A 16,745-nucleotide genomic window follows, 5' to 3' on the forward strand; every position below is an offset into this window, starting at 1 on the left:
GTGGCTTTTAATTTGGGATTAGCTCATGAGTCAGTGCTGGGACCCTCTCCGGTGCACCAGGACCTAAAAGAGAACACCACAAGCATAGCCACGGCCATGATGCATTTGTTCCACTACTGCCACCTTGGATTCTGACCAAGAAAATAATCTGTGAAGAATTAAAATGACTTTGCAAAATCCTAAAATCAATTCAGATGACGACATTAGTGTTGAAGCATGAAAAGAGCAGTACATGTTAAGCAATTTACTTTATTGGCAACAGTGGTAAAAAAAGAAAAGAAAAGAAAAGAAAAGAAAAGAAAAGAAAAGAAAAGAAAATAAGAACCCGCACCAGTACTGAAACACAAATATTTGTAGTTGCATAAGAGGTTGTCTGTAATAAAGAGTTTGCAGAATACAAGAAAGCACAGGGAAAATCCAGAAACTGATACAGAAATTACAGTGAAGAATATAAATACAATAAATACTTCTGAAACAAAACCGATATGTAAATATACAACTGAGAACAAAGTGTCGGCAGAAAAAAAAAAGAACCTTCCGATACACCTTCAACAAATACGAAATAAAAGACCGATTTGGTGTACTGAAAGAACAAATGTACATCCACTGAGTTCCCTTTTTGTTTGTCCCTCCATGACCATTATTCAGTGTGTTAAGAATCCCTGATTTTAAAGAACAGTGCGAATAATGCACCGTAACAATACATCAAACTTTCAAAGCAAACCTACTGCAAACACACCACTATATTTTATAGTATCATGTAAAACATGGTGCATTTAGCTCACTTCAAGCTTAAAACAGTAAAATGACGAGTTCTCTTAAGGGAAAACAAGAGATCGTCAGATTCCAGGGAGATTCCTTTTTTTTATTAAGGTATAAGTAAAGGTCTTCGCCTTCAGAAAACGAAAACACTACGTGATTATATTACGATATATTATATAGCCTGATATTCTGATTAGTTTAATAAATACTGAAACATCTTTTGAGTGACTATAGCTTGCTAATCGAAGAACATCAACAGGCCAATGCATTGGCTTTTCATTTAAGGCAGGCAAACAGACACAGATTCAATAAATACAACAAAATATTCTGAACAGCTAACATGATCATCCATCCATCTACATTGTCCTTTGTCACACACCAACCATTTGTAAACTAAGGCTGAATCTCATTTAGAAGTAAACTTCTTGGTGCAAAACATAAGCTCAATGGAATTAACACAATTTCTCATTAAACGAAATGTAACATGGTAGCAAATGATATGCAAGTTGACCTAGACCCATTTCAAAGAGTTCAATAAGTGACACTGTCGGCCAGTATTGAACTAAATCTCAAAACAACCAGAATGTTTCAAGTCTAGTATAACATGAAACTTTTTTTTGAATGTGCAAGTGTTTTATATCAGAAATGTTGAATGTGATTTATATCTGAAGCTTGGTGCTGGTGAGGTGTTCCAGGAAGAGACGTCCACTGCTATTTTCTATATCCTTACTGAAGGGAAATAAACAAAACAAAACTGAAGAACAAAAGAAAACAGGGAAATTAGATATAACAGTGACATTATAGATTCAAGTGAACATCCTAAAATGTCAAGTCAGCTTGCTACGTATACAACAGGGTTTTTCTAGTTTAAAAAAGTCTTTTTTTTGTATTTCTTATTGTGCACTTTGCACATATTGTCCAACTGGAGAATGACAGGTCTGGCCAAAGAATGGGAAGTCAAATAAGGCAGCAAAAGAAGTGACTTTATTGCCAATACTAATTTCAAGTAGCAAGAAAACTTAGTATGAACGCAGAGAGGCATTGAGGATCCAAAGCAGAGGTTAGATGGACATGAATTATGAGCTTGTCCACGGCGGGTTCACTTTACATTTCTTGTTAAAAAGACGAATGAATGCTAAACAAAGCCCTGGAACTCTAGACTGTAATTTCGGGGTTTGGTGGCCCAGGGTAGTTTGTAATCATGGAGCAGGCGGTTAGCAAGAACAACGTGGTTCAGCTGCGTATAGGCAGTGCCATTGAGTGTTGATAAACAGTCAAAATTTTTCAACTCCAGCTGGACGGGACGAGACCCCAATCCTTCTTCACAGTACAACGCAAACCAAAGCTGAATGCTTTGAGATAAAAACGGATATGGCAACATGCTCTGACTGAAAGTGCAATGATCTTGTAATAATAATAAAAAAAACTGAAACTTAGGGACAAATCATAAATGTAAAGTGCAAAAATGCAAACAATGCAAAAAAAATCAATTTTTGTTCTTTATCTTCAGCCTTCATGCACTTCAGATCAAGGGTCTTCAGCATAGTAGGTTAACTACAGCGTGGAGGGAAATCTAACAGAGGGGCCAGACTCCCATCTTGCAGCGCTCATTTTCACCGAACCATTAATGGATTAGAAGCTCTATTTGTGTCCAGAAATTGGTTTGAATCATCGCTCTTGGACTGTGAGTCTGCCAGAAAGTGCATTATTTTACATCTGTCAGTGGGAGTGTGTTTATGTGCAAGTGTGTGAGCGTACTTTGCCTGTATTTGTCGGTTGGCCCTGGCTGTCATTTGCTAGATGAAAGGGAAGGGTAAATTGGTATCATTATGAAGCCTCTGCTCTTCGGGAGCTGAATTATTGTCTCTGTGCCCATCTCTCTCAGGTGAGGGAGAACGTAAAAAAACAAAAACGCCTCTGTTCCTCGGTTTTCATGGAGCACTTCTACCGAGGGAGCACGGAATCTTGTCCTTAGTGGATACAGCAGCACTTGGACTTCATTAGTGCAGTGTGCTCGGGCACCGCCCTCCGTAAACCGTCTCAGGTGTCCAGCTCAAAGCAGTCCAGCACCTCGTCATCAGGGCTGTCGTGAGGGCCGTGTTTCTTCCAGAATGACGCCGGCTTCTTGTGCAGTTCTCTGCGCACGCATCGCGGGCACGGCTGCGCTCGCATCCGACACTCGGCATGGAAGACGGCACCGCAGCCCCCACACCTGTATTTAAAACGTACAAGAGCACTGATGGTTGATCCAAACATTCATTGACACTCATAACAGTGCTGTGGAAAAGTCTAGTTTGACCCCCTCTGAATTTCCCCATCTGCTGGATTAAGCTGTAATTGGTGGTTAATTAAAAAAATTCCTTACTAAATAAAAAGTTTAAACTGTATAAATGGTTACATTTTCTTAATGTACAAACATATATCATTTTATGGTCTTTTTAACGGTATTTTCAAATCATTATCAAATAAATGCAGTAAGTTTGTTTAGCCTGTATTACACACACATCCATCCATCCATCCATCCATCCATCCATCCATCCATCCATCCATCCATCCATCCATCTCTATATGTGTGTGTGTGTGTATAATAGAGGCTAAAAAAGTTCCCAGTCTATTTAAAGCTCCTTCTTTACTAGAACAATTAGGAGCTCCAGGGCACCTCAGTCCTCTAAAGAGCATCAATTTCTTTCTGTGCACCATCATGGGCGGTAGTAGCCCAGTGGTTAAAGTTTTTGGCCTGCCAAGCCAAGACTAAAACCCAAGATCACTGCTGGCCAAGAGGTTGTGCCATACTAACCAGAAGTACTACTGGTGGTCTATTCCAGGAAATGGTCTACACTTTGGACAAAAGCATTAAAAAGGCCTTGTTTTTAATAAAATTTTAAAAACTCTTAATTCGATTTCCTCTTTACAGAGAACTATGAGTTAAACAGACTACTAGAACTGAAAATGTCTTACAATTTGAAGCACGCCCAACATGAATAAAACCTAAAGCACGCTAACAAGATAATACTAGCTGACAGGATGTCTATTTTAAATGGGTCTCTATAAATAAATAATTCTTTCCAACAGTAAGGATCCAAAGCCATAAGAGCTATGGTGTACTTGCTCCTCAGAGAGGTGTGGTGGTGGTTTGTGGAATTTATGGATTTACGGCAGGGTGTGGAGACACCTTCTGCTCTTATGACCACACACTTGTGCCCTACTGAGCATGTACTGTTACAGATACAACATGAAGTGCATACAAACACACCCAGAAAATTCTGGATAAACTAAACAGTGAGCAGTTAGTGCAACACCTGGATCCAGCTGTACTAACAGACACACTCAGACTGAATGGATCTATCAGTGAATAAATATCTACTAACAGTAATGCAGCAATTCGATTTATATAATTACATGTAATCAATCTGTTCGTGCATTCAGTCTTATGCTACGTTGTGCTCAAAATAATATGTATTTAAGGTTTTTTTATGTTTTTTAATGGAGGCTCTTATGCTCATCAAGGCTGTATTTATTTGATCAAAAATACAGAAAAAAAAAAACATAACATTGTGAAATATTATTGCAATTTCAAATATTGGTTTCCTAATTTAATATAATTTAATATAGAATTTATTTCTGTGATGCAGTGCAGAGTTTTCAGCAGCCATTGCTCCAGACTTCAGTGTCACATGATCCTTCAGAAAGCATTCTAATATGCAGATTTATTATCAGAGTTCAAAATATTGTGCTGCTTAATATTTTTATGGAACCTGTGATAAAAAGTGAAAAAGAACAGCATTTATTAAAAATAGGAATCTTACAGACAACAATATAAGTTTTTACTATCACTTTTTATACATTTAACACATCCTTGCTGAATAAAAGTATTCATTTCATTAAAAAGAAAGAAAATTACTGACCCAAAAACTTTTGAATAGTAGTGTATATTGTAAAACAAAGTATCTATTTTGAATAAACACTGTTCTTTTTAACTTAATATTCATCAAAGAATCATGAAAAAAAGTATCACAGGTTCCAAAAAATATTAAGCAGCACAACTGTTTTCAACATTGATAATACATCAGCATATTAGAATGACTTCTGAAGGATCATGTGACACTGAAGACTGAGTAATGATGAGAGTAACGGTGCTGAAAATTCAGCTTTGCTACACAAAAATAAATTATGTTTTTATGTATATTAAAATAGAAAACATATTTTAAATTGCAATAATATTTTACAAAATTGCAGTTTTTATTCTGTATTTTTTATCAAATAAATGTAGCCTTGATGAGCATACAAAACTTCTTTGAAAAGCATCTTACTGATCCCAAACTTTTGAACAACAGTGTATATATATTCCAATTATACGGCAGTGTGTGTGTATATATTTAAAAGGTCTTTGTCCATGATGTACCATATTTACCAGAAAATCACACAGAACAGAATAAAATATTAAACAATTTAATATGAAATAAAGTAACTTTAACTGTAGCAGCCCTAACCAATCATTGAGGCTTATCAGTGTTGTTGTGTGAGTAGCTATGTTTAAACAGCAGCATCTGTTCTGGGAACTGCACTCCACTTCGCTGGAGAGTCTGCGAGATTCTAGTCACACTGATGGTATGAAGACCAGAGAGCAGTTTATCAGCTGCAGGCCATAAGCGGACAACACACAGCATGCTGAGAAAAGCTGAGATGCTCGAGGGATTAACTGTCCCCTTACACAGGGTGGCCTATCACTGCACCATTACATCCCAATCCACCGCCCGCTGCGTGTGACTAACATGAGACAGAGGCTGGACAATCATCAGCAATGAGCTGCGGACCATTTAACAGACAACTGGCACAGAGCTGTGGGATTATAATACCATCATCATCATCAATGATGAAGAAAATCTTTGATGTCCACCTGCGATTTCTCTGCTAGGACACTTGTCCTTAAGGGAAAATGACTTAATGCATCCACTAAAAATCATTTTGAGACTTATTAGTAAAAAATTAAGTTACTTTGTAAAGGTACTCTGGGCATTGTATGTTGCATCTCTGCTTTCATAGACCTTCAAGATCATGAAACATTTAAGCCCCTTTCACACTGCAGGTTGGTTGGCGGATCACCTTCTGTGTGAACGCAAACACGTCCCGGTATTGATTCCGGGATCGATCCCGGGTTGGGGACCTAGTAACATTGCCGGGTTCAGTCCCAGAACGAGCTGTGTGTGAACAAAAGCCAGAACCAATACCGTAAAGGGTGTGTCATAGTGATGATGCATGTTATCGTGTTTTGAAGGCAGATCAACATTCGTGACGAAAAAATATGTGCAAACTGTAATGAAGCAGAGATCAGTTAGCTCCTCACTATCTGCGCTGAAGCTGAGATCGTTCGCCAGCTTAAGTGAAAGTTAACGTGCCTAGTGTTTTCGACTCGTACATTACACGTCACATCCTGATGTCATATGTCATTACGGGACCTTTACGGGTTGTGTGTGAAGGCACGCACAGATTCAGGGAAATCACTGGCAGTGTGAATGAACCAAAATCTAACGAACCGGGAACAACTGCCGGGACACATTACCTGTGTATTATCCAGAATCTCAGTGTGAAAGGGGCATTAGAGGTGAAACAGTGGCTACAGGTCTCACCTTTTGGTGGCATTCTCCTGGAAGGGATAGATGACCTGGCCAGTGTGGCAAAGCTCACAGATGAAGCCCTTCTCCCGGCACAGACTACAGCTATAGACGTGAGAGCTGGCAAACTTGATCACCTTAGAGAGGAAGGGAGCAAGCTTTCCATCTATGACCTGAAAAAAGAGAAATATAAAATATGAGTCACTGTATTTCACGTTAACTATATATCTCAATAGAGTTAATTTAGCTAGAAATAAGGTTGTAATGATGCCAGCATTTTAGATACCATTATATATATATATATATTTTTTTTTTTTTTTTTTTTTTTTTTTGTGAAAGATGATAATCTAAAGTCTGTGGAACTTTCTGGGGACATTTTACAGGTGCAGATTCTTTGCAGGCCAAACTATACGCTTTAAACATGCTGAGAAAAAGGATGGAAAAGCATGGAGGAGGAACCTAGGGAAGTGTAAAACGTGACCCAAGCGATTCTGCTATAAAATGGGCTTCACTAAATGTGTTCAACAGCTATGAGAGAGGAGCAGGTTCAAAATATCCATGCAAAAATCAAAAATAAATTCCTTTATCAAATGGACAGTAATCCTCCTGTTAACAGTTAGGGGTTTATCTGAGAATTTCAGCGACTGGACAAACACTTAAGAACATGCTACAATGGGAGCCAAGTACAAAAAAAGACATCACATCAGGAATCCACATGAAAACTAATGAATGCTTCGAGAGTGGGGGGTTGGCTATGGCTCGAGGGTGGGGTAATTCCTTTTGGGAGACTGTTTGCAAAAAATAATATGTGAATGCCATTTATCGGCCAGAGTAGTTAAAAATCGGCCTGGTCTTTGAAAGCAGGGCGCTGAAGAAGTCGTATTGTGGGCAGCTGAATGAGACAGGGGAAGGGGCCTAGACCTCCAGTGCATATTCACCAAGTGGGCAGAGACAAGTGGCTACACCTGGCAGCACTGCAGCACACCAATTAAAGGCCCTGCCAGCATTCTTCAGCCCTTCCACAAGGAGCCAGCCAAAGAATGGAGGAGGAGAAGAGGGGACAGTGGAGCAGAGAGGAGAGCTTGGGAGGGTGGGACACGAGGGCTCAGGGGAAAAGAAAGAATAAAGGAAGGACCACCGTGGTCTCCCACGAAAGACGCGCACGCGCACACACATACGCAGCGTGAACAGGGAGAATGGGTTGAAAAGGGGCAGGTTTGTGTGGGAACAGGGAATCTAGACTCTTCAGCCATGGTCAAAGTTGCGGATCATATTTAGTTACTTAAACATGGTTTGTAAGGTTATATTTGAGGGTTGTACATCAAAAAGTGCATTTGTGCATTAATACCTAATTTTAGAATCTGGGAGTTAATGTACTGCACCCTAAGACTATGATTGTTATGGCAAATATAGCATTTAGGAACACAAAACAATTTGAATCTACTAATTTTATGAAACAGAGGGTTCCTAATTGTAAATAAATACATAACTAACTAAATAAAAAAATAAAAAATAAAATAAAAACCTTATAAGCCATTTCATAGCAAACATTTTGCAGATGTATATTTATAATATAGTATATAAATATTGTTATATGATATTAAATAGGATTTTTAAATGATATAAAATAGTCAAAAGGTTGAAAAATAGAGTTTTTATGCCACAAAACCCAGCCCTACCATGTACACAGATAAAATAATAATAATCTTTATTTTTGTATAGTCCCTTTAAATAGCTTCTATAGATAATTTTAATAAAATTATATCAAAATAAGAAATATAAATACAATTAATAAAGTAAAAGAAAATAATAAAACAAAATTTTAATTAAATTGAATCCATTTTAAGAATATTTTCATTATATCCCTTTTCAGCATTTCATTATTAGAAAAAAAAAAATCTTCACATTCCACCAAAGCACTGCACAGGCCAGAAGGACTCAAGGCAGAAAACCCACACTGCTATAAAGCAGTCACTGTCATTGCCTAATGAACATAGAGGTGATGCTGTTGGCAAGCTTTCTCAGCAGAGGCACCAGGAGAGCCCTGAACCATCCATCCATCAAGTAGCTTTTAGTTCAGACACCCCTGTTTTTCTCTGACCGGGCTGACAGAAACATGAAGGCAATACCCTGCCTTTTCCCATGTGGAGGAGTAATATAGCAAGCTATTAAGGAAATGCTGCAAGCCACCAATCAAAGAGGCGGGGTGAGCACACTTGCCGTCCTTTGGTAAAGATGATATATACTACCCTTGATCAATGCTGACAGAGGGAGTAATTAAACATTTCAATAATTTAGCAGGCACGGTGAGCGAAACAGCGAGTACACTTGCACCAGGCTTGATGGGGAGGGACTGTGAAGAGCTAGAGGGCTGTTAAAGAGAGTTACTGACAAAATAGTGAAAGTGTGAATTTATGCATGATCAGCTACAGGTTCAACTGATTAAAATGAGTTACAGTAATTATAACTCAGGGAGGTCAGTTAAATAGTAGGATAATAGTAGGATAGGTTTCACACATTCTACCTCATAATGTCATTTACACTGTACACCATATATATGTATCATATATATACATAAGTGTTTCTGTACTTATTCTGTATATTGTTTATGCTTATTTTGTGCTTTTTATTTATTTGCTTGTATTTACAACCACTTGCACCAAGCTCTGCACAATGACAATAAAGTTGAATATTATCTAATCTAATAAATAATACCTACAATATTACTATACATTAACAGTATTAATAAATGTAAATACACCTTTATAATATACATTACCGTTCACAATGCATTAAATTAATAAAAAGTGACAGTAAATACATTTATAATGTTACAAAAGATTCTTATTTTAAATAAATACTTCTTTTGAACTTTCTATTCATCACCGAATCATAAAAAAATGCACCATGTTTTAACAAAAATTTTTATGTTAACAGTTTTCATATTCAATAATGAAACATGTTTCTTGAGCACTGATTTCTGAAGTATGTGACACTGAAGACTAGAGTAATGGTTGCTGAAATTCCAGCTTTGCCATTGGAGGAATAAATTACATTTTAATACATATTAAAATAGGGGAATTATTTAAAATTGTAATAATATTTCACCATATTACTGTTTTTACTGTAATTTTAAACAAATAAATGGAGCCTTGTTGAGCTTAAGAGTCTTCATTTAAAAAAATTTGAACAGTAGTGTACATTAAATATTTAGATACTTTATAAATTATAATATATATATATATATGATTAAATAACATTTAAACCTGGAAATAAATTTAACAAAAATAACATAAAACAAGAAATATTAGTCCTTTTGAAAAAAAAAAAAAAAAGTGAAATATTTATTCAGATGGTCTGCTGAAGCACTGAAGATGCACTCTAGATCATCTCAAATCCAGTTGCAGGACATGAACATGTCTACCTCTTGCTTTAAGCAACACTTTAACGACACATTTGTGTAAAACCTTCACACAAACTTGCAGCTAAAGTGCTTATTAAAACAAAAGGTAGAAATCAAATACTACAACATTCTGAAACTCGTGTTCATTTTTAAGTCATTATTTTATTCAAATTATGCCGAAAAAAAGAAAAAGAAACACGTGCTTCAAAGTCAGGTAGCTCACTAAAAACAGCATCTTTGTGGCTATTGCAGGGGGCATGGGTGACGTCTGCCAAATCAACTCCCCCCAAATCCCCCACCTTTCGCTCCTGTCTTGCATGTGCTTTGTCGTTAACCGCTTAATCCCCTAAAACCACAGTTTAGCGCCTACTTCTTCATCCCCTCCTCAGCCCTGGCCCTAATGTCCTCGCCCGCTCCATTAAACGGCAGAGAAAGGGCCCAGATTAGACAGATAAAAAGAGTGTGAGCTCTGTTTGGATAACACCCTCCCTGCCAGGGCCTCGCAAAACAGGATTACAACCAGCATGTGCGAGGAAGTGAGAGAGAGACGGCCTGCCAGGGTGAAGTGTGAAGTGGGCATGAAGTTTCATCATATATACGTGGACCATGTGAATGTATTGGTCACGGAAGACCAGGTTCTATGTAGGTATACTTGAAGAATGATGGTTTTATGGATATAGTGCAAGCTGATGTTTCTCATAAGATTCACAGGACCTGAATATTGTCGTTTGAGCTCAATCAAGTGCATATTGCTTCGGTACAACACATACAATTAGCATTTGTATCGCACTCGTACTTGTGTCCATGTTGGTGCACTTGATTAACTCTTCTTACTCCTCCAGTGGAGATATCAAACAAAAGGCAGTGGCCAAACAAAACTGGCTTCTAGGCAAACAAATATGGTCAACAGGGTCACTTTTTTTTTTTTTTTTAAAAAGAGGACTGCCCAAAACTCAAGCTAATTGTTTGAACTAAAGCATTTGTTTTTAGTCTATAGTGTTTGGAGTCTTGCTGGAGATAGTTTAGCACTCAGTGACCTCGACACGGAGGGCGAGCATTCCAGAGCTGTGGAGGAACTGGCATTAAGTAGCAACACTAAAAGAAAATGGCTCCTTAATAAGGTAAGCTAATTAAGAAGCTGAAAGAGAAAGTAATGTGACGTGAATGGGAAATGCCTCAAAGTTGGGCCTTACAGAGGCAGTGGAGGAGACAGCATAAAGGCCTTGCGGCAAACACCATGAATAAGAAGTACACAAGAAGAGGGAGAAAGTACTGACAGTACAGAGAGCATTTAAGACCTGCAGAGAACTGCACAATTTCTCTTAAAAGATGCAAGTATGAGCCAAATTGTTGTGACAAAGATAACTGGTTTAAAATAAACTGGATAAAACTATTACGCATTTTTTTGACACCCAGATGTGTTTGTAACACTGTACTCTGTTTTAAGACCCACACACCCAATACTGAGCAAGACTGTTTATCAGAGGCTTGGTAAAGAGAGAGAGAGAAAGCATCCCTATAACAATTCATCATACTTAGTGTTAGAGGTTTAAAGAGACTTTGTTTCGTGGCAAAAATAAAAATTATTAAATAAATAAATATTTATAATTGTCTTTATTTAGCAACTGAATAAATTAAAAATAAATGAATAAATTAAATTTGCTATAAATTAAATAAACAAAATAAAAAAGACAAGCTGTAATTGACATGTAGAATGTAAAAGATGTTAAAAATAGGTCAGAGAGGTAGTGTCAGGCAATGGGATGTTTGGGAAGAATAGAATGGAATGGAAGCAGAGGCAGGACTGTCACGCTTTGCTTTTCTGCCTGTTGCTCCTGAATGGCAGTAATTAGCTAGCTGGGTGGGGGCAACGTGGGGTGGAGAGGAACTCCAGCCTCCCACCAGGAGACAGAAGGGAGAGGGGATGTGGGACAGGAGAATAGATGTTCTGAGAGCAACAGAAAAATAAGGGCAAGGGTCATTCCTAAGAAACAGAGGAGTTCAGGCATGATAACAGGGGCTGAGGAAAGGAGAGAGAGAGATATGAGAGCACAGTTTCCGATATTCTTGATATATAGTTATTTCAAGCATTCAATCATGTACATTTCTTAATATTAGTTCAGTTAAAAATGTTAATGATGACTGTGAGAATAGAGAAAAAAGTTGATGCTACAATAAGCAAAAAAACAGGAGCAAATGAATTACAATTGATGAAAGTATGAGCTCTAACCAGGATTTCTGCAAGTTTTATGAAGGTAAATTTAAGACTTAAGACCAAATAAAGAAAATGTAAGTAATAAATGAAAGGGAACACAATGTCAATATGTTCTCTAAACATAAATATCTAAAGAGAACACAATGAGTTGTATTGCAGCACAACTTCCAACTGATCTCCATTACTTTTTAATTAATTTCACAAAAAACTTTTACTGTACCTTCTGTGCATCACACTGCACAAAACTGATCCTTCGAAGTACTTTTGTTTTGTTTTTCAGTGCAAATGAAGCTTAAATTAAGATGTTTTCTGGGAAAAGTTTATCAAATTAAAATAAAGTGAATTCATGATTATAAAAAAAAAGGACAAATATCTTCCAGTAGGCTCTGAGAAATCAACTTAAATAAACAGAAAACAAGTTTTCATGTCACTAAAAGATGCTTGTTCTTACTTTAAAGCATAAAGTCACTTAATTTCGCCATTCTGTATCTCCATTAAATGTATCTTGATTACAAATTGTTTAGATATTTGTATTGGAAAACAAGACAATAATACTAACAAAAGCATTCTTTTATGCAACATTTAATGGCATGATTTTAAGAATTTAAGACTTTCTGTTTAGATTTAAGACCTTCATTTGTGGAAGGGAAAAATTACAACTTTTCAAGAGCTTTTTGAGACCTGCAGAAATCCTGTTAACCTTATTACAGATGGATTCACAGCAGAAAGTGAAAAGCAGAAGGTTAATGTGTCATTGACTCTGTGGCTGCACACAGATCTACAGTGACTCTGTGAGCGTCAGGGTTTCGAGAGGAAGGGTGTGAAAAACACAGTTCACTCTCACAGCCTCTCAACTCCCACTGCCACATGACACTGAACAGACACTCCGCATGGCGATGATGTGTCCTACAGGTGTGTGTGTGTGTGTGTGTGTGTGAATGCGATGAAGTCTTTTATCAGAATCAGGTGGGACGAGGAGGAATGTGAACATACAGTCCCAGAAAAAGACGTTAACACATCAGCCACACAAAAAATTTATGAAAGTCCTGGATGTCAAGCATTTATCATTTTAAAAAATTTAATTTATTTCTGTGATGGTAAAGCTGAATTTTCAGCAGTGTCACATGATACATCATAAATAACCCTAATATGCTGTTTCGGTACTCAAGAAACACTTTTTATTATTGAAAACAGTGGTGCTTAATATGTTTGTGAAAACCATGATAATTTCTTGGGCTATCTGAAAAAAAAAATGTAAAAGATACCACTTTTACCTTTTTTACTGAACTATCCCTTTAAGCACTCTTAAGTAAGTAACATTTTACAGAATTGTACTCACTTCGTCAGAATTTCATAGATTTTCCACATATCATGAAATAAGTATGAAAAAGATATGTGTGAGCCTACTTACATGTGTAAGTGTATAAAGAAAAACTGAGACGGAGAGGAAATAGATAAAATTACCTGCTGCAGGTCTGCCAATGAGTAGAGGTGCACATGCTGTAGCAGGTATTCTCTTGGAAAGATCCTGCAGAAACAGTAAGAAAAATCACATTAGAATGAAAAGTATATGCATATTACCTCAAATCATAACTAAGCCTGCACATATCTGAAAAAAAAAAAAAAAAAAAAAAAAAAAACTGCATTTGCCTGCACACATATACATTCAGATCTATTTCAGGTGGAACGCTAGAATCCCATCATCCCGCCTCTGTAACCATGACAACATGGGTCCAAATTGCTTGGAAATAGGGGTTAATTCGATTGAATTGGAAAAAGGCTGTAAAATAGGCATTTAAAAGCACTACCCCTTATTATGGGTGAAGTGGGGCGTCTCTGTCTCTCTCTCTCTCCATCTGGCTAGCTATTATGGCCCTCTTCACCTCTCTCCTCCCATGAGCCTACACTCGCTCTTTCCCTCTCTCATTCACCCACGCCTGCTCACATTACAAACTCAAGGGCCCACAGAATTATCCAGAAAAGAGGGGATGGGGAAAGCAACAGGCATACTGTGAGATGACGAGAAAGAGAGGATACGCGGTTACGAGAGGCAAATTAAATGAAAAACTTGGCGTTATCATTCTCATCTTTTACCACACCACTAGTTAGTCCATAATATCCACTGACAACTAAGCAAACAGAACAGATGAATCATTCTAATGAAATGATCCTCATTGGAGATGCAAAAAAATCAATTCATTCAGACACAATGCTATTGGTGTAGACACACTATAGCTGGCTACTTGAACAGGATCCAGTCTTTTTTAACCACAAAAGGCTGGAAAATTGGTTTGATTAAGTAGTCTGGCACTGGAAACCAGTGCATCTTTACTCCTGCCCACTAATAGTTCATCCACTCCGCTTCCTCAGTGGCTTGGGTCCATCATTAGCAACCCGTCAGACAGATGTTGGCAATTAGACACAGGCTTACAGGCCACAACCACAGCTAAGAGACAGGAGAGAGAGAATTCATGGCATTATGACATGGGAGGAACATATGCTGGGTAGTTTTGAGCTATAATGGGGCATTTAGAAGTAAATGTAGCTATTATATTATATATATATATATACAAAGTCACATATGATTTTAAATAGTTTGTGTTGATGCATGTGGCCCACATTGATGTGCACATCATTGGACATCACCTTAATTTTCAGCTTTGGGGATTGTGGTGGATCTCCATTTTTCTCATTCGCTGCCTTAATTTCATTGCTGGCTGAAGAGAAGCATGGCTGTACTCCAGACATCCCCATTCACAGCTCATCCCTCAGGCCTCATTAGGCCAAGCCTTCATTACGGTGCTAATCTAAGTCTAAACTGAGGCATGGAGGCAGGGGGTGGGATGTTTACTAAGCTGGGGATGAAATCTCTTCTCATTTGTTTATGGAAAGCTTAAGGGTCAATAGACAAGAGTTGCAGCGGATGTCATTAGTACAAATAGAGCTGATGACAGCTGCTTTGTTGTGTACTTTATCAAGAGACGTCACGCGTTATTTGAGAATTACGAAATATATGCATTAAAACCCAAAGATTGAGTTTAAATGTGCTGTTTTGACCATGTTTTATGGTTCTCAGAGGTGTCAGAGAGTTTGAATGTGTTCTCGAAATTCATTAATGAAAAACAAAGATCCATTTTGATTAAAAAAGCAAACAAATGAAAACATCACTACTAATTCCGTAGCACAAAGTGTATAGTTGCTTGCTGAAGTTTGACTACTGAACAAATTACTTTTATAAGACCTTTTCAGTGAATCCAAAACACACAGCTCAATCAGTGCAGTCCAACTCGTTACCACACAAATGACTCTAGAGCTGGTTCTTTTTAGTGAATCAAAACCATACAGTGTGACAAGAGTAGTTTGATTCCCAACAATGATGCTCATGAACCATTTTAGTGAATCAAAAAACAGAGTGAACACTGTAGTCAGATTCCTGATCCAATGGTTCTTATGAGTTTGTTCTTAAGTGAATCTACACAGTACACATACAGCCTGTGAAGTCAATAAAAGTGTACATAAAGACAGTTTTTTCAAAATTTGCTTTAAATGTATTTATTGAAAATATCTCATAATTCGTCAATGGAATTTAATTTCCCCCCAGATATTATTGGTTTAATTAACACATTTAGTGCTTAAAATTACTAAAAGAATCGTTAATGGGACTATTAAAGAATCTGAATTAATAAGAGAAATGCTAACCCAGATTTAAAAAAAAAAAAAAAAAAAATCCTTTATTTTAATAATAATAAAGAGTTTTCCACTGAAGTGTTTACAGATCACACCTGACAGATCTGCAGCCTGAGAGAGGCATGAATGCCTAATAAAGAGTCTGGAAACCACAGAGCTCAAAGCTTTACATACCCACAAATCTGATATAACAAGTGAGGTATTACTGAACATCTTAGGAAGGCTGACAAAGAAAAGATATTGCATTGACAAGATTCCACGCTCTAATGCGCTATCTTCTGTATGACAAGATGAAATCCTAACTTAATCCCTGCAGATGTGTTGTTACGCTGATTTGCCTGCCTTTGTCAAGCTTGTTCAAGTCAGGACAGTGTGTGAAAAGAAACCTGGGTCTCTCCGGGTGTTCGTTTACTTCTGGTTATGGTGACAGTCTATCTTTTGGCTTTCTATCTCCTCAAGCATAAAATCATCTCTGCTCATGGCAGAGCTCCATGTCTATATCTTTTGTCCTTTCTCAGGGTAAATACATATAAGTGTTTACAGTGGTGGTAACCAGGCGATATGGGGCTTGCTGTCGAACAAAAGAGAACCAAATCCGGCCACAGTAATCAGAGGGTGGCAAGCACATAAGCAAGAGATTGTATGTTGATTTTGCTTTTTTCTCTCGACTGCCTGTGGATAGGTACTTTTATGACAGAGAAAGTGTAAGATATGCTGCAGTCTGTAATTGGTCAAAAGAAACAAAAAAAAGCAAAACAAAACCTCTATTTCAATGCTGTTCTTTTCAACTATATATTAAAAGAATTTTGAAAAAATGTATTACAGATCAGCACAACACTGATAACAATGAGAGATGTTTCTTGAGCATCAAATAAGCATATTAGAATGATTTCTGATGACGTGACATGATTTCTTTGCAAACACCTAAATAATTTACATGTCAAATATACTGCAATAGAAAACAGCTATTTTAAATTGTAATAATATTACATAATAGGATAAGGATAGGTACTTAATAATGTTACAGTATTTAAAATTTTTGATCAAATGCAGCTTAAGTAAACAA

At 37.2% G+C, this 16,745-nt stretch overlaps 1 protein-coding gene across 2 annotated transcripts in view; it reads right to left on the reverse strand.

Moving 5' to 3' along the window:
* Window positions 1-233: 233 nt before the first annotated feature.
* The window catches only part of LOC109048482 (pleckstrin homology domain-containing family M member 3-like), a 45,296-nt gene continuing 28,784 nt past the window's right edge, over window positions 234-16,745 (reverse strand). The window contains exons 6-8 of one of the 2 annotated variants that reach the window (XM_042731134.1): window positions 13,457-13,520; window positions 6,390-6,547; window positions 234-2,974 (exon numbers count right to left, since the gene is read on the reverse strand). In XM_042731134.1, coding sequence (XP_042587068.1) covers window positions 2,803-2,974; window positions 6,390-6,547; window positions 13,457-13,520 — 394 coding nt within the window. In that variant the 3' untranslated portion in view covers window positions 234-2,802. Of the gene's footprint in view, window positions 2,975-6,389; window positions 6,548-13,456; window positions 13,521-16,745 lie in introns of those variants that run through there. The other variant, XR_006155600.1, reaches the window with a different exon arrangement.

The sequence above is a fragment of the Cyprinus carpio genome, chromosome B9, assembly GCF_018340385.1.
Source record: "Cyprinus carpio isolate SPL01 chromosome B9, ASM1834038v1, whole genome shotgun sequence".
Classification (NCBI taxonomy): Eukaryota; Metazoa; Chordata; class Actinopteri; order Cypriniformes; family Cyprinidae; genus Cyprinus; species Cyprinus carpio.